Below are 17,477 nucleotides of genomic sequence, written 5' to 3' on the forward strand. Positions count from 1 at the left end.
TTTTGTAAACATGATGGCATGTGCTTAACACAAACCTAGGTGGTACAGTCTGCTACACACCTAGGACATATGGAATAGCCTGTCACTCCAGGCTACACACCTGTACAGCATGTCATTTAACTGAACCCTGTAGGCACCTGTAACACAATGGCAAGAATTTGTGTATCTAAACATAGAAAAGATAGCATAAAAATATGGTGTTATAATCTAAGGCACCACCATCATTTGTGCAGTCTGGTGTTATCTGAAATGTTATTATGTGGCAGTGACTGTAAAGGTTTCTCTGTGATCTTTTATGCTTTGTGTTTCTTAATTTATTTTGGGAATGTTTCTCAGTAGAGCATAGTTACATATATATTTAATATGTTTTATAAGGTAGGGTTTGTTTTGAGCACGTCTTGTTCTGTGCGAGCACTGTGTTGAGGATTGAGGAGATAAAGACCTGTTAGGAACTGAAGTATTGGCTGTTTCCATCATTTTTGAAGTGTAGCACCTGTTGCTTCTGGACATCCAGTGTACTTGGGAGTAACTTGGCCCCCATTCAGTTAGATCTTATTGTCCTTGAGTAGATGGGACAAGATGGAACCCATTTCATGTAAAGAGCCATCTGGAGCTTTGGGTGAGAAAATCAGACGCTTTAAAGCATCTATGCAGACACAGGCTTACCATAAAATTATGGAGTTCCAGAAAGCACATTGGACCCTAGGGTGTGTATTATGGTTAAAGCCAATAGATAAGATCAGCATTCCTCTCCCTCTTCGGTAAAAGCTTCGCTACGGTATATGTAATTCTAGAAAGAGCTCATCAAGCAAATGATATGAAATCTAAAATTTTCCAGTTGAAGAAAGAAGCTCAAAGTTCCTACATTAAAGCAACAGCAGGGTGAATGGCAACTTATAGCCCTGCCATATGATGGTGGAAAGGTTTCCACCTGCATCCTTAGTGGAGCTGAGTGAGTCAGTCTGCTACCAACATGAAATGCGGTGATGTTTTCCTAAATCACAGGGAAGATTCATCTGGAGTATTTCAATTCGAAAACGGGTCTCCAGTGTTTCCTTAAACACTGGGTACCTGCCGAAGGGCAGGGCACAGTGGTGTCTGGTTTAGCACAATTGCACAATTCCTCTCTAATCACCTCGCATGTTCCTATCAGTATGTTGTGTTAAGCAGCGACTCTCCAGTGCTCCTGCAGTGAAGTAAGTGCTGCTTCCCAAATCCAAACAGCGTTGTCATCTTCGTGTTCTCCACCTGGGGGAGTGAGAGAACAAGCCTAGAAATTAAGCTCTCCAGAAGGGGAAAAAAATGCTTTATTAAGGGCATTTGGCTTTTTCTTCATCTCACGCGCGTGCGCGCATGTGTGTGTGTGTATTTTTTTGAGACAGAGTCTCACTCTGTCGCCCAGGCTGGAGTGCAGTGGCACGATCTTGGCTCACCACAACCTCCGCCTCCTGGGTTCAAGCTATTCTCCTGCCTCAGCCTCCCAAGTAGCTGGGATTACAGGTGCATGCCACCACACTATCTTGTATATATTTTCTTAATATAAGATTGAGCAGCCGGGCACGATGGCTCATGCCCGTAATCCCAGCACTTTGGGAGGCCCAGGCGGGTGGATCATGAGGTCAGGAGTTCAAGACCAGCCTGGCCAAGATGGTGAAACCCTATCTCTACTAAAACTGCAACAATTAGTTGGGCTCGGTGGCAGGCACCTGTAATCCCAGCTACTCGGGAGGCTGAGGCATAAGAATTGCTTGAAAACCTGGGCAGCAGAGGTTGCAGTGAGCTGAGATCACACCACTGCACTCCAGCCTGGGTGACAGAGTGAGACTCCATCTCAACAACAACACAAAAATGGCCCCCAAGAGATTAATTTCAGATACCCTGCAGCCTGCAGGTGTTAGCTCTGACCAAGGGCTGGCATCGCCTAGTGGTAATATCAAATTACTAAGGGGCTCGGAAGGGGTTAGACCTGCCCTGGCCAAGATGTTTGTTGTTTGCTGCATATGGCTATTTTAAATTTTAAATTAATGAAAATTAAAATTATGTAAATAATTCAGTCCCTTGGTTGCACGGGCCACATTTCAAGTGCTCAGTAGCCACATGTGGCCAGCAGCTACTCTGTTGACCAGCAGATGTGGAACATTTGCAGCTTCACAGAAAGTTCGACAGAGCTACTTCAGACCCTAACAGTATTTTCCAAAATAATTCTTATGGGAGTGTATTTAATTTAATTGAATTTATTTTGTTACCTATCTTCTTAATATGAAATATCAAATTTAAGGTTAAATTTAAAGGAAGAGAAGACTTATATTGGCAAAAGAGAAGGAAGTAGATAAAATTAAGGAAAGAGGAGGGCGAGAAGAAGAGGGAATGCGTGGTGAGACGGGAGGGAGGCCCTGTCTACTGCTTGGTCTGTGGTTGGCCTATACCTGATACCCACACGAGAAAGACTCCATTGCCCATAGGAGTGGGACTTGGACAGACCCAAGAGCAGTCACGACCTTTTGTCCTCCTAGTCTTTCTTTATAGACATTTTCTCTTATTTATTTATTTATTTTGGGGTCAAAACACACATGGTTAAAAAATAAAGTAATGCAGCTGGGTGCAGTGGCTCATGCCTGTAATCCTAGCACTTTGGGAGGCCAAGTCGGGTGGATCACCTAAGGTCAGGAGTTCGAGACCAGCCTGGCCAACATGGTGAAACCTCATCTCTACTAAAAATTAAAAAAAAAAAAAAAAAAAAAAAAGCCGAGTGTGGTGGCATGCATCTGCAGTCCCAGCTATTCAGGAGGCTGAGGCAGGAGAATCCCTTGAACCCAGGAGGCAGAGGTTGCAGTGAGCCAAGATTGCGCCACTGCACTCCAGCCTGGGTGACAGAATGCAACTCCTCCTCAAAAAATAAATAAATAAAAAATAAAGTAATACGGAAATCAAGGTTCTCCCTTCACCTTCCTCCCATTCTCAGACCTGCTTCACAGACCACAGCCACTTTGTCCTGCTGATTATGAATGGGGCCACTGTCCAGATCACGGAAGCTGTGCAGTGTGGCAGAGGCTGGGCTCTGGAGTCAGGTCCCCCTTCTGTCCCCTGGAGGGATCATACCCTCTCTCGGTATCATGTTCCTGTTTATCTTGGCCATTTTCTCTGACATTGTGGCTTCCCTCCAGGGGATTCCTTCATTCTCAGTCATCCAGCAGGTTCATTCTGAGACCTAGCATGTGCTGAGCACCATTGCGGGTGCAGAGTTCCTGCACTCATGGAGTTTGCCTTCAGTGAGGGCACAAAAGTGGAGTGCGGAGCTGCAGGTGTTTTCTGTGGGGCGTAAGAGCGTCTCACCTTTGCAGAGCAATGGCCCTGGGGATCTCAACACCATGGTGACAACCAAAACCACTCACATAGCTCCACACACCGCTGGTGGACAGGACCCTCTGGCAGCCCCTGTGCTGGAGATTGGGAGGCTGCTTCAGCCCTCTCCTGGAGATTGATCAGGGATTGTCTCACCAAGCAGATGACACGAAAAGTGAAATGTGAATGTCAAGAAGGAGGCCACAGTGCAAAGATCTAGGGCAAGATATTCATTCAGCCACAGGCAGCAGCTAGTGCAAAGGCCCCATGGAGGAAGTGAGTTTGCCGTGTCCACTGCCAGGTGATCAGTTGGCTAAGGAAAAGTGAGGGTAGGCAGAGCGGGAGAGATGGAGGTAGGTAGCCGAGCATAGACAAGGTAGGGTAGGGTCTTATAAACAGCCTGCCTAGACAGGATTTTGGGATTTTGGCAGGGAGGGGAAGTTGTTTTGGGCTTTTGTTTTTAGAGACAGGGTCTCACTCTGTTGCCCAGGCTGGAGTGCAGTGGCGTAGTCCTAGCTCACCGCAGCCTTGAACTACTGGGCTCAAGCAGTCCCCCAGCCTCAGCCTCCCAAGTGGCTGAGATACAGGTGCACACCACCATGCTCAGCTGATTTTTGTATTTTTTTGTAGAGAAGGGGTTTCACTGTGTCTCCCAGGCTAGTCTGAAACCCCTGGCCTCATGCGATCCTCCTACCTCGGCCTTCCAAAGTGCTGAGATTTCAGGCATGAAACACTGAGTCTGGTTCGGCTTTGAGTTTTTATTGAGGGTAATGGGAAGCCACTGGGGTGTTTTGAGTAGGGAAGTAAGAGGATCTTCCTAGCTGCTGTGTGGGAACGAGGGGCAAGGGCTGAACAAGGAGACCAACTGGAAGACTTTGCTTCTCAGATGAAGGGTTTCTTTGTTCACACAGGCAAGGATGAGGCACTGGCACAGCTGGCCGTGGGTGGGCTTGTCAGCTGACCACTTGCTTTAGAGGCCTTGGCTGGGAGCTGGCTCTTGTGACTTTTGGCCCCTAGAGACTAAACTGCAGAGAATTTGCTTTGAGGTGCCAGCTCCTACATTAGCAGCCTTAGTTTTTCCTAGACAGACTGGTTTCTTTGGAGAATCCCTTTTTCTTGTCATAACCACTGAGTTTACCACTGTTCTGCAGAGAAGGTATGTGGGGATAAGGTGGCTATGGAGAGATCAGCATTCAGACCTAACATCAATCTCCTTTTCAGCTGCATATCTCGCTCCTATCCTCTGCTATACCCAGTCTCCAAGTAAGTGGCCTCGGGGGGATTCTGTAGGGACAGAGCACCTGCTTTCTCCCTCCAGCCCCACACTGCTTTGTGGTTGCCAGATGGAAGTTGCATCTGTTGAATATTGCTATGCTGAGATGCACCAGTGACTGCCTCCGCAAATCTTTTTATTACTGGAAGTTGTAACTTGCCTCTTCCTTCACTCTCACTTGTAAGGCAGGCTCAGGAGGTTTGCTGATTGTGAGTGCATCATCGACCTTGATCAGGGAAATCTGTCCTGTTTTCCTTTATTTCTTCCTCTCATCCAGAAATTGTTGTCCTGGCACAAGAATCAGTAAACCTTTTTCTGTAAAGGGCCAGATAGTAAATATTTAAGGCTTTAGGGGGCGCATGGTCTCTACTGCAACTACTTAACTCTACTGTTGCAGCAAGAGAGAAGCCATAGACAATAGGTGGATAAATAGACGTGAGTGTATGCCAATAAAACTTCATTTACAAAAATAACCAGGAGGCCAGATGTGGCTCATGGGCTGTGGCTTCCCAGCCCCGGCCTACTGGAATCCAAATCGGGTTTGGCACTTGGAGAAGCTGCTAGTATGGGTCCCTGGGCCTGTATCTGAAACCAGTACTAGCCATGGTCTGTGGAAGAGGTATCTTTTTTGTTTGACTCTATTCACCATCTAAGAGATACTGAGAGATCAGTGATTTGGCCCTGTCCAACTGAACAATAAATATTTTATATCTAGTTGTGAATTTTTAGAATTGCAGTGTTTAAATGAAGGGAAAGAGCTGCTTGTTTCATTTGGTAAATCCCTTATATGATAAAACATCTAGGAGAGAGGCTTTGTCACAAATCCAGTTGCCCTTTTGCTGTGTCCATGAAATATTTCAAAGTAGAGAGACTAATAGGCATCCACGTATCCGCTACACAGATTGCCTTTTACTCCCAATATATTGGGGTGTTGTTGCCTGGCTGCACGGAAGGTTGTGGGGTGTGAGGACACTTGGACATTCGGGCTCACTGTGTCTCTGTTACAAACTAATGGAGCGTTGTCCCTGAGCGTGAGGGATGCCTCTGGCGTCTTGTTTCCTCTACCTGAGGAAGTGCAGCCATGCTTGCTGGAAAGACTTGGGAGAGGATCATGTACCACTGAGGCAGGCAACGCCCTTTGCCCTGTTCCTCCCTGTGGGCCTGGCAGTGGGGCTGGGCCCAGGGCCAGCAGCTCACCTACCCTGGCTAGGAACCTGAACTCCTGCATCATTTCAAGGCCCTTCTGGGCAACACCTTGCCTTCCCAAGTGGACTGGCCACCTCATCTTCCCTTGTCTCCAGACACCCCCACCACCTCCTTCCCCCAGCCAGAGACTCCAGAATCCCAGATCCTCACAGCAAGACACATCCTCCCCCAGGGACCACATGTCTCTTCAGTGGAGAGGCTCTGGGAAGGGGAGGGAACGACTTCCTCTTTATTCCCGTAGCTTCCATTTGAGTGGCCGACAAGTGTCTCAAATAGCATTTCAGATTGTGCCCCCCCACCCACTCCACCCCCGCCTTCCTCCTAGAAAATGCAGCTGCTGCTCGTGTGCAGCCACTGTTGAGACAGGTGGAGGCCACGGTGCTCGCTTGAAACCCTCTGGGACCACCGACTTTCAGTGGCTTCTACTGAAGGGAAGGGCCAACTATTTTGATTTGGGTTTGATAGATAATACTGAATTTGAAAAATAATTTCCCATCATTAAGCCAGACATCAAGAGGCCAAAGTAAATTCTAGGTCATCTCTCCCCTCACTGAGTGAGTTCCCCGTAACCAGCATTCCAGAAGAGGGTGAAAGGAGAAGAACCAAGTCCTTTTTTTTTAGATGTTGCCCAAACTGGATCGCTAAACAGTATCATACTTCTTTACTGCGATTTCTTATCATTTTAAGATAGATACCCAGTTTTTATTTTAGGAGTAAACACTTAAACTGAGGAAGCACACCTGTTATTTCTCACTTCCTGTTCAGCCAACACTAATGCCTTCTCTGTACTGAGAACAGGTGATCCTCCCAAAGCGTGTGTGTGTGTCTCCCTGTCTTCGTGGGGCCCTTGCTGTTCTCACCATAAGCCCAGAAGACTCAAGGATGCTCAGCGGGTAGTGCGGCCCTCTCCACCACCTATTCCAGAAAGTCCTCCTCACCCTAAAAGGAAGCCCCATTCCCACCAGCAGTCACTCCTCACTCCCCTTCCCCCAGCCTCTGGCAGCTACCAGTCTGCTCTCTGTAGATGTGCCGATTCTGAATAGTTCTTAGAAATGGAATCATGCAATATTTGTCCTTCTGTGTCTGGCTTCCTTTACTTTGCAGAATGCTTTCAAGGTCCATCCATGTTGTAGCATGTGTCATACCTCATTCCCTTTTTTTTTTTTTTTTTGAGATGGAGTCTTCCTCTGTTGCCAGGCTGGAGTGCAATGGCATGGTCTCGGCTCACTGCAACCTCCACCTCCCAGGTTCAAGCCATTCTCCTGCCTCAGCCTCCCGAGTAGCTGGGACTACAGGTGCACACCACCATGTCCAGCTAATTTTTATATTTTTAGTAGAGACAGGGTTTCACCATGTTGGCCAGGATGATCTCGATCTCCTGACCTCGTGATCCGCCCTCCTCGGCCTCCCAAACGCTCGTCCCTTTTTATAGCTAATATTCTATTGTTTGGATATAGCACATTTCGTTTCATCAGTTGACGGATATTTGAGTTGTTTCTACCTTTTGGCTATTGTGAATAATGCTGCTGTGAACATTGTGTATGGATTTTTGTTTGAACACTTGTTTTCAGTTCTTCCGGGTATATGCCTAGGAGTGAGATTGCTGGGTCATGTGGATGGTCATTTTTGTTTGTGTGTTTGAGACAGAGTCTCGCTCTGTTGCCCAGGCTGGAGTATAGTGGCGCTATCTCAGCTCACTGCAACCTCTGACTCCTGGGTTCAAGCGATTCTCCTGCCTCAGCCTCCCAAGTAGCTGGGATTACAGGCAAGCACCATCATGCCCGGCTAATTTTTGTATTCTTAGTAGAGATGGGGTTTCACCATGTTGGCCAGGCTGCTCTCGAACTTCTGACCTCAGGTGATCCACCCATCTCAGCCTCCCAAGGTGCTGGGATTATAAGCGTGAGCCACCATACCTGGCTTTGGATGGTAATTTTATGTTTAACTTGCTGAAGAACCACCAAACTGTTTTCCATATCAGCTGCCCCATTTTACATTCTCACCAGCAATATACAAGGGTTCCAGTTGTTGTTCCACGTCCTTTATGACACTTGTTTTTTGTTGAGACAGGATCTCATTCTGTCACCTAGACTGGAGTACGATGGTACAATGATAGCTCACTGCAGCCTTGAACTCCTGGGCTCAAGCTGTCCTCTCACCTCAGCTTTCTGAGTAGCTGGGACTACAGGTTCATGCCACCATACCTGGCTATTTTTTTTTTAATGTAGAAAAGGGGTCTCACTATATTGCCCAGGCTGGGCTTGAACTTATGGGCTCAAGCAATCCTCCTGCCTCAGCCTCCCAAAGTGCTGGGGTTAGAGGCATGAGCCATGGTGCCTGGCCATGCTAACATGTTATTTTTCAGTTTGAAAAAGAATAGGTATCCCAGCAGGTGTGAAGTGGTATGTCATTGTAATTTTCATTTACATTTCCTTAACATCTAAAGGTGGTGAGCACCTTTTCATGTGCTTGTTTGGCCATTTGTGTATCTTTTTTGGTGAAATGCCTGTTCAAGTCCTTTGCCCATTTTTTAATCGGGTTTTCTTTTTGTTATTGAGTTGTTAGAGTTCTTTTCATATTCTGGATACTAGATCCTTATATAATTTGCAAGTATGTTCTCCCATTCTGTGGGTTGTCTTTTCACTTTCTTGATAGTATCCTTTGCACAAAAATGTTTAATTTTTATGAAATCTGGTTTATCTGTTTTCTTTTTAGTTGCTTGTGCCTTTGATGTCATAGCGAAGAAACCATTGTCAAACCCAGGGTCATGAAGCGTTACCTTTGTATTCTCCTAAGAGTTGTGTGGTTTCAGCTCTTCTGTTTAGGTTTGTGATTCATGTTGAATTCGTTTTTTTCCTGTGGTGTGAGGGGGGATCCACCTTCATTCTTGTCCATATGGCTCTCCAGTTGTCCCAGCATCATTTGTTGAAGAGGCTGTTCTTTCCCCAGTGAATGCGCTTGGCTCTCAATTTTATTCCATCAATCTGTATGTCTGTCCTTATGCCAGTATCATACTACCTTGAGCCAAATGCACTTTTAAAAGATCCAAGGCTGGGTGCGGTGGCTCACCACACCTGTAATCCTAGCACTTTGGGAGGCCACAGCAGATTGGATTGCTTGAGCTCAGGAGTTCAAGACCAGCCTGGACAACATAGTGATACCTTGTCTCTACAAAAAATACAAAAATTAGCCAGACGTGGTGGCAAGTGCCTGTAGACTAAGCTACTCAGGGGGCTGAGGGAGGAGAATCATTTGAGCCCAACAGGTTGAGGTTGCAGTGAGCCGTGGTTGTGCCATTGCACTCCAGCCTGAGTGACAGGCAGACCCTGTCTCAAAAAAATTAAAAATAAAAATAAAATAGCTGAAAAGACATACAAAACTAGGCTTTGTTTGGGAGGACAAGTAGTTTGGTATTGCTGGAACATCAAGTGTGCATGGAAGTGGTTGTGTGAAGGCTGGAATTAAGGACTTGAGAGACAGTGATTGTGTGAAGGAGATGCAGCAAGCTCCGGAGCCTGCCTGAGTGTTGGCAGATAACGGGGACATGAGGTATGTCCATGCTCTCAACAAGCTCAGAATCTCTTTGTAGAAGCAGACATGGGATTCCAAGCCTGATGTAAGCGTAAGGGAACCCCCTTAAGAACACTGAGGAGATGGTGGGGCCTGACTGCGTGTATGAGGAGTGGGGAAAACATTAAAGAGAATGGCATTTGAGCTAGAACTGAAGGCTGAGTAGATCAGAAGCTTTGTGTGGGGGTGAGAGTTTGGGAACGGGAAGAGGGCATTTCATGCTGAAGAAACAGGCATTGAAACAGGGCAGGGTCAGAGAACATTTGAGAATCTGAGAGTGGCCCAGCATTCCTGAAATAAAGGAGAGACTCATCTCTCCCATACATTGAGAGATGAGTCCTGGAAAAATAAGTGTGGGGGAGACAGCGGCTGAGCTCAAACCCCGTGCTGGAGTTTGAACTTTCTCCTGCAGGCAGTGGGGCGCCACTGGCATCTTGTGAGCAGGGGAATGGTCTGATGGACCTTTAGAAAGGTCAGTCCAGTAACGGTATGAAAATATGATTGGAGGCAGCTGTGCTCACCACTGTACCACCAACACTGAAAATATGATTGGGAGAAAGATGAGGGAAGGTGTTCTGATTGTCTGGTCTATAGAGGCTGGCGTTAATGCAGGGAGGAATAACGTGTTCATTTGGACTATTTTCACATTCACAGTAGTTGAGGGAATCGTACAGGGAAGCCCCAGGTCCCCATTGCCCAGCCTTGGCCATCATCCACATGCAACCCATCTTGTCTTATCCAGGCCTCCTCCTCCATATGCATGGCCTTCTCTTCACACTACATTATTTTGAAGCAAATCTCAGTCATCATATTTTATTTGTTAAGTCCCACCTGTGGTATCCTCCAACAAGGACTCCAAGAACCAGAACGTGATTGCCCCACCTAAAAATATTAACTGCAATTCCTTACTCTCAGGAGTAAGCATTAAATCTCCCCTCCCCTCCTCCCTTTTTCAGTTGGTTGGTTTGGGTCCTGAATTGAATTGAGTCCTGAGATCCAAATCAGGTACATACATTACACTAGGCTGTGATATGTGCTGGTTCCTCCTCTCCTTTTTCTCCTTGGAATTTAATTGTTAAATCAGGTTGTTCGCATACGTTTGAGAGATGTGATAGTCAACCAAGGGTGATTTTGCCCCCCAAGGGACATTTGGTAATGTTTGGAGACGTTCTTAGTTGTTGCCGTTTGGGGGAGGGGCTGCTTGCATGTAACAGGGCCCACAGCCGAGGCTCACCTGGGCTGAAGTGTGGTGGCGCGACTGCCAGGTGCTGTAGGAGGACACCTCCTGCCATTCCCCCACGTTCCCTGCGTGCCGATCGCATCGCTGTTGGTTAACACACTCCCCTCTCTCGTATTTTCCTAAGAACTGGTGGTTAGACCTCAGGGCTTGATCAGATGCAGGCTGGACTTTCCGGCATTAAAAATACTTCTTAAGTGGAATATCACTTAGTCCTTGGCACATAAGTGGTGGCAGTTTGTTCCGTTTATGATAAAATTGCAGAAAGGGAGGATTTTGAGAGGCACTGAAGCATGGAACTGCTCGGGCTTGCGGTGTTAAGGGGGAAGTTGGGGCCCAGCATTTGGCTCAACCCCAGACCCAGAGTCCAGAGACTGAGGCTGGGGCTTGGCTGCAGCACTGACTTGATTTCAGGCGCTCACCCCGCAGCCTGAGCCCTGCTTTCCTCTCTGTAAGCTAAGGATGCGCCAGCTCGGCCTGAACGATGAATGCAGCGTGGTGCAGCCGCTCCCCAGCCTTCCTCCCTAGCCGTCTCCCTCCAGCTACAGGTGCCTTCTGGTGCCGCCAGCGGAGGAGTCTTTGGAGGTTTACCAGACATCCAAGGAGCAGGGAGGGAGCTGGGTGTCGGGGCTGCGGCAGGGTCCCTGCCGGGGTGTCCACGAACCAGCGGTGTTGGTGATGTCTGGCGCCCAGGAGGAGGGCTTGTTTACAGCCGCCGTATTTCCTGGGACCCTGGCTTCTGTCCTCTGCCCAGGGACTTCAGACCTTCCCCACCCTCCCAAGCCTCAACCCGCCCTGCGTCTCCCGGTGGCACAGCGACCTTGGCGGCTTTGGCCCCTGAGCCGCTAGGCTGCCAAGGCGCGCTGTGCGCGTGGGGCCAGGTTCGACCTCACTCTTGTTGTCGCTGCGGACCCGCGTGGGCTCCCGCCGGGCCCTCCTACCGCCCCCCCAGCTTCCCCGCCCCTGTCCTTGCGAGCCTGCGCCTTCCTGGGTGCCTGACACACCCCTTTGCCCCAACCACGTTTTCTCAAGAGTGTCGTCTGTCCTGGCCTTCCAAGGAGACCCTCAGCTCCCGCCGGCCGCCTCCGGAGCCTCCGGCATGGGCCCCAGGCCGCGGTCCCGCCTCTGCCCCAGCCTCCGCTGCGTGGCCCCGGAGCCCGGAGGAGGGGAACCGGCCGCCCGGGGAAGAAGCGGAGGACGCCGATCTGGCCTCCTGCGCTGCGCGCTCCAACTCTCTGCTTGGCCACACGCGAACCGTGGTCTCCCGTTTCCTTTCCGTCCCGTCTCGGGGGCTTCATCCTCCGGCCGTGGCCGTGGCCAGGCGTCCCGGAGTGGCACCCAGGATCCCGCCCCAGCACCCGCTCCCGCTCCCACCCTCGTCTGTGCCTACCCGCCCTGGGCAGCTGCTCCCAAGGGAGCCCCTCGCCCTCCCTCTCTCCGTCCCTCCTTCCCCCCATCCTTCTCTCCCTGTGTTTCTCCTTCCCTCTCTCTCTCCTACCCTCCCTCCCTCTCTCCCCCGTCTCTCTCTCTTTCTCTGACTCCCTCTCTCCCCCGTCTCTCTCTCTTTCTCTGACTCCCTCTCTCCCCAACCTTTCTTCCCCTCCCCTCTCCCTCTCTCCCCCTCTGTCCCCTCCCCCTCCCTCTTTCTCCCCCTCCCCCTTCCCCTTTTTCTCCCCCTCCTCCCTCTCTCCCCCTCTTTCTCCCCCTCCTTCTCTCTCCCCTCTCTCTCTTTCTCCCCCTCCCCCTCCCTCTCTTTCCCCTTTCTCTCTTTCTCCCCCTCCCCCTCCCTCTCTCTCCCCTCTCTCTCTTTCTCCCCCTCCCCCCTTCCCCTTTCTCTCTCTTTCTCCCTCTCCCCCTCCCTCTCTTTCCCTTCTCTCTCTTTCTCCCCCTCCCCCTCCCTCTCTCTCCCCTCTCTTTCTCCTCCCCTCTTTCCCCTTTCTCTCTCTTTCTCCCCCTCCCCCTCCCTCTCTCCTCCCTCTCTGTTTCTTCCCCTCCCTTTCTTTTTCTCCCCCTCCCCCTCCCCTCTTTCTCCCCTTCTCCTCCCTCTCTCTCTCTCCCCACTCTTTCTCCCCCTCCCTCTCTCTCCCCTGTCTCTTTCTCCCCCTCTCTCTCTTTCTGCTTTCTCCCCCTCCCTCTCTCCCCTCTCTCTCTTTCTCCCCCTCCCCCTCCCTCTCTTTCCCCTTTCTCTTTCTCTCCCTTCCCCTCCGTCTCTCCTCCCTCTCTCTTTCTCCCCCTCCCCCTTCCCCCTCCCCCTCTCTCCCCCTCCCTCTCTCCCCCCTCTCCCCCTCCCTCTCTCCCCTTTCCCCTCCCCTCTCCCCTCTCTCTTTCTTCCCCTCCCTCTCTCCTCCTCTCTCTCTCCCCCTCCCTCTCTCCCCCCTCTCTTTCTCCCCCCCTTTCCTCTCTACCTCCTCTCTTTTCCCCCTCCCCCTCCCTCTCTCCTCCTCTCTTTCTGCCCCTCCCCACTCCCCTTCTCCCTCTCTCCCCCTCCCCCTTCCTCTCTCCCCATCAGGGAGGAAGATGCCCCCTCAGAGTTGGTGGGAGCACCAGGTCACAGTGTTGTGGGGCAGGCAGCCAGTGGCTGGGCTGGGCAGGGCAGGCACAGTGGCTCCTCTCTCTGGTCTTGGCCCTGAGGAGGGAGAGGAGTGGGGCGTGGTGGCCAAAGGGCCAAGGGCCCCTTTGCAACTGTGCCCGAGGGCTGACTTATTTTCTCAGGGGCAGAAGCCTATCCTCAATGTGTCCCTGTGGCAGTCAAGACCCATGGACTTGCCTCCCAGCCCCTTAGGCCGGGCCACCTTCCATGCAGCCGACCTTCCAGCTGGGGTCAGAAGCCACGGGGGAGCCCTGTCATTGGCCTCTACCCAAGGTCCTCGCTGTGAGTGCTGGGCTGGCACTATAGTGAAATAAAAAGGAGATGGAGAGCATTATCTACTGGAACACGCACATATGTGACTGAACATCTAAAGCCGGGACAGCTCCTAGGAGGAGCTCCTCCAGACTATGGAATCAATGCCAGGGGCACCCAGAGAAGGCGGAGCAGAAACCGTCTAACTGGGGGATTCTGTGGAGGAGCTGGTTATGGAGGGGCTTTTAGGGAAGAAAGACCCAGGCTTTCATGGTAAAAGATTGACAGATGTCAAGCTCAGAGCCCAAGAAAGTACCTTTTGAGGAAAAAGCCACAGACTGAGGGAGAGAAGGGAACCGAGACCCCTGCCTCCCAGGTCAGAGGCTGCCTGCTGTTCCTGGCAGTCTGTCACATCAGACACCTCTTTCCAGGCATTCCTAAGCACCTTAGTAGAAAGTAAAGCAGCTCTTACTGCTTATGAAAATTTCATTCAAGGATGAGAAAAAATTAATGTTTGGGGCTGGAGTTGGTGTGTCTGCTCTCCTTGGCCCTAAACTAGGTGGGTTTGTGTTTCCAGGATGGAGTCTATGTTAGTTCATTTTCACACAGCTATAAAAAACTACCTGAGATTGGTAATTTATAAACAAGAGATGTGTAATTGACTCACAGTTTTGCATAGGTGGGGAGGCCTCAGGAAACTTACCATCGTGGCAGAAGACGAAGGGGAAGCAAGGCACTTCTTACGTGGTGGCAGGAGAGAGAGAGAGAAAGTGGAGGGGGCGAACTGCCAAACACTTTTAAGCCATCAGATCTCGTGAGAATTCACTCACTATCACAAGAACAACATGGGGGAAACTGCCCCCACGATCCAGTCATCACCTCCCACCAGGTCCCTCCCTCGACTTGTGGGGATTATAATTTGAGATGAGATTTGGGTGGCGACATAGAAGCAAACTGTCTCAGAGTGTGATAGCCTTTTTAAAGAGCACATATGCAGACAGACTCCCTTTCTTTGGGCAGACAAGAAGGGTGGGCAACGAGCACATTATGTAAATCATCTTGACGGTGGACACAGCAGCTGTTGGCTGTCGCTGCTGGATAGTAGTGGCAGCAAACAGCTATGGGCCAGGTCACTGCTTGCTACCTAGAGAGCCCTTCAGCTGGGGGGCCCAGAGCACAGCTGAGCTCCGTGGGCCCCCTTGGTGAGCTCCTTTGGCCTGTGTGGATGATGGGGGACCCCTGGTTCCTCTGGTTCGTGCATCCTCAGACTCTTCTCCACCTCTGCTGAGTAGTTCAGATGGCAGCGTTGCAGGTTGGCCGCAGGGGTGTTGACCAGCCCTGGAGCTATGGTGCAGCCTGGGAATGAGCACGCACACCAGGAGCCTAGGATAATGGCAGCAGAACAGCTCCAGCAGAGCGTTTCCTGGGGCTCAAGGGGAAGCACTCAGACGGCCTGCTCTGCGTGTTCAAGGCTGAGTGGTGAGCCAGCAGGGAGCACCTAGCATTTTGTGAGATAGCCATGTTCATCTCCTCGCGCCACTGTACAAATTACACGTGCAGCGGCCCCAAAGAGCATAAACTTATTATGTTACAGTTCTGGCATGCAGGTCTGAAGTGAGGCCAAAATTAAGGTGTCAGCAGGGTCGTGATGGCTCTGGAGGTTCTAAAGGAGAATCTATTTCCAGCCTTTCCCACCTTCTAGAGGCCACCTGCCTGCCTCGGCTCGTTCCCTGCATCTTCCAACCCAGCCATGTAGCATCTTCATCTCTCTCTGAACCCCGCTTTCATCGTCCCGTTGCCTTCGCTTGTCTCCCTCCTGCCTCCCTCTTGTAATGACCTGTGTGATTCCCTTGGGCCCACCTGGATGATCCAGAATCATCTTCCCATCTCAGGATTCTTAACTGAATCCCATCTGCAGAGTCACTGTCGCCAAGCAAGGTCCCATATTCACCAGTTCCAGGAATTAGGATGTGGACATCTTTAGCGGTCATTATTTAGTCTACCACATCAACGTATGTGGTAAATATTTAGCAATCAAAAGTTTGAAGGAAGATACGAGAAATTAGGCATATCTTCGAATCTCTCAGTCTAATATTGCAGAAGGTGAGACATAAGCCCCATACTCCAGCCACTGTAAGGAATGATGTCTTCCATGGAGTGAATGGGAATGTCCCAGAGTAAGACTCGTGTATATGTTTTTCTATATTTTAATAGTGCTACAAAATACAACCATTGTACATATTCATTTGTTTTTGTTTTTGTTTTGGAAGCAAATTTCCGTCAGGAAAAACAGCCTTGTTGCTGTCCCGTCTACAGTATCTACTAAAATAAAAGTACCAGTCTCTCAGCCCATAGTGAAGAAAGACAAACGGCAAAATTCTTCAAGGTTTAGCGCAAGCAATAATAGAGAACTTCAAAAACTACCATCCTTAAAAGGTAATTTTTATTTGTCTTTTAAAAGTTGAATTGTGGCTGTTGGAGTGAAGGAGCAATGTTTTGATAGTGTGCTAATTTATTCCTTTGCTGTGTTTGTATTTTGCGGGGTCATCTTTTCTGTATTGAGGGGTTTTTTTTTTTTTTTAGGTTGAATGTCATTAACTTATTTACTCAATTAGCATTTTAAATTCCAGAGCTATTTAACATAAAAGTTTAACAACACAGTATAGACATAATACACTAAGAAAACAGGAAAAGCTGAACATCTTTTTATTTATGGTATTAAGCTAGCCAGTTTTTCTTTTAAATTAATTCTCATTTGTTTGTCTTAGAACTATAGCAATTCCGAAAGGAATTACTCGAAGTAGAGTAATTGTAAAAATTACAGTAGAAGTTCTCTATGTTTCTAAAGTAAGGACTGTAGCTATAGTACATTATGGACTTGCTTTGTTATGAGTCATTTGAGGATTACCTCTACTCAAGCGTTTCTTATATGAAATTAGGAAAAAGTGCTGTTTACTTTGAATTTCCCCCCAAATGACACAGCCATTCCTTTCCATCTCAGGTTGTTTAATCCCTAAAAGTCTTCCTTTAGATTTTGAGATTGAGGTGCTTAAAACTTTATCAAGGAAAACAGAGTAAGGACCCTAAAGTCAAATGTGAACCTCTTAAAACCTTTATAATTACTAAAATATAAGACAGATATACTAAATAAAATATCATTTTTCATACCTTAAATTTATAATAATGGATCTTTTACAATTAATTTCCACTGAATATTAATTCAACAACCAGTCCAGTGGCTCAGGCTTATAATCCCATTACTTTGGGAGGCTGAGGCAGAAGGATCACTTGAGCCCAGGAGTTTGAGACCAGCCTAGGCAACATAGGGAGACTCCGTCTCTACAAAAAAATAAAATTTGCTGGGCATAGTGGCACACACCTGTGGTCCCAGCTACTCGGGAGGCTGAGGTGGGAGGATTGCTTGAGCCTGGGAGGCCAAGGCTACAGTGAACCATGATCGTGCCACTGCACTCTAGCCTGGATGACAGAGTGAGATCCTGTCTCAGGAAAAAGAAAAGTAAATATGAACTCAGTGAGAGCAGGCAGTCTGTCATGTTTATAGCTGTATTCCCAGGCTTTCCACACTGTCAAGCAGATAGCAGATTTACCGGGTGGAAGGAGGGAGGAAGGAAGGGAGGCTGGGTGGATGGTGGATTTATGGGTGGGTGGATGGGTGGGTGGATTTATGGGCGGATGAATTTTCTTGCCCCCTACTTGCTAGAAATCCAGGTTCTCGGCCGGGCACAGTGGCTCACGCCTGTAATCCCAGCACTTTGGGAGGCCAAGGCAGGCATATCACGAGGTCAGGAGATCAAGACCATCCTGGCTAACATGGTGAAACCCCGTCTCTACTAAAAATACAAAATCAAAATTAGCCAGGCGTGGTGGCAGGCGCCTGTAGTCCCAGCTACTTGGGAGGCTGAGGCGGGAGGATGGCGTGAACCTGGGAGGCAGAGCTTGCAGTGAGCTGAGATCGTGCCACTGCACTCCAGCCTGGGCAACAGAGA

General features: G+C 49.2%; 1 protein-coding gene across 8 annotated transcripts in view; it reads left to right on the forward strand.

Moving 5' to 3' along the window:
- The window catches only part of PPP2R5C (protein phosphatase 2 regulatory subunit B'gamma), a 165,805-nt gene that overhangs the window by 9,386 nt on the left and 138,942 nt on the right, over window positions 1–17,477 (forward strand). For 6 of the 8 annotated variants that reach the window (XM_054447715.2, XM_054447714.2, XM_054447708.2 and 3 more), the window contains exon 3: window positions 15,741–15,906. The exons of the other annotated variants lie outside the window; for them this stretch is intronic. Coding sequence is in view for 4 of the 6 variants with exons in the window: in XM_054447708.2 (XP_054303683.1) it covers window positions 15,741–15,906 (166 nt within the window). In the remaining 2 variants the exon portion in view is untranslated. The remainder of the gene's footprint in view (window positions 1–15,740; window positions 15,907–17,477) is intronic. 8 annotated transcript variants of the gene reach the window in all.

Source organism: Pongo pygmaeus, chromosome 15 (assembly GCF_028885625.2).
Source record: "Pongo pygmaeus isolate AG05252 chromosome 15, NHGRI_mPonPyg2-v2.0_pri, whole genome shotgun sequence".
Lineage (NCBI taxonomy): Eukaryota > Metazoa > Chordata > Mammalia > Primates > Hominidae > Pongo > Pongo pygmaeus.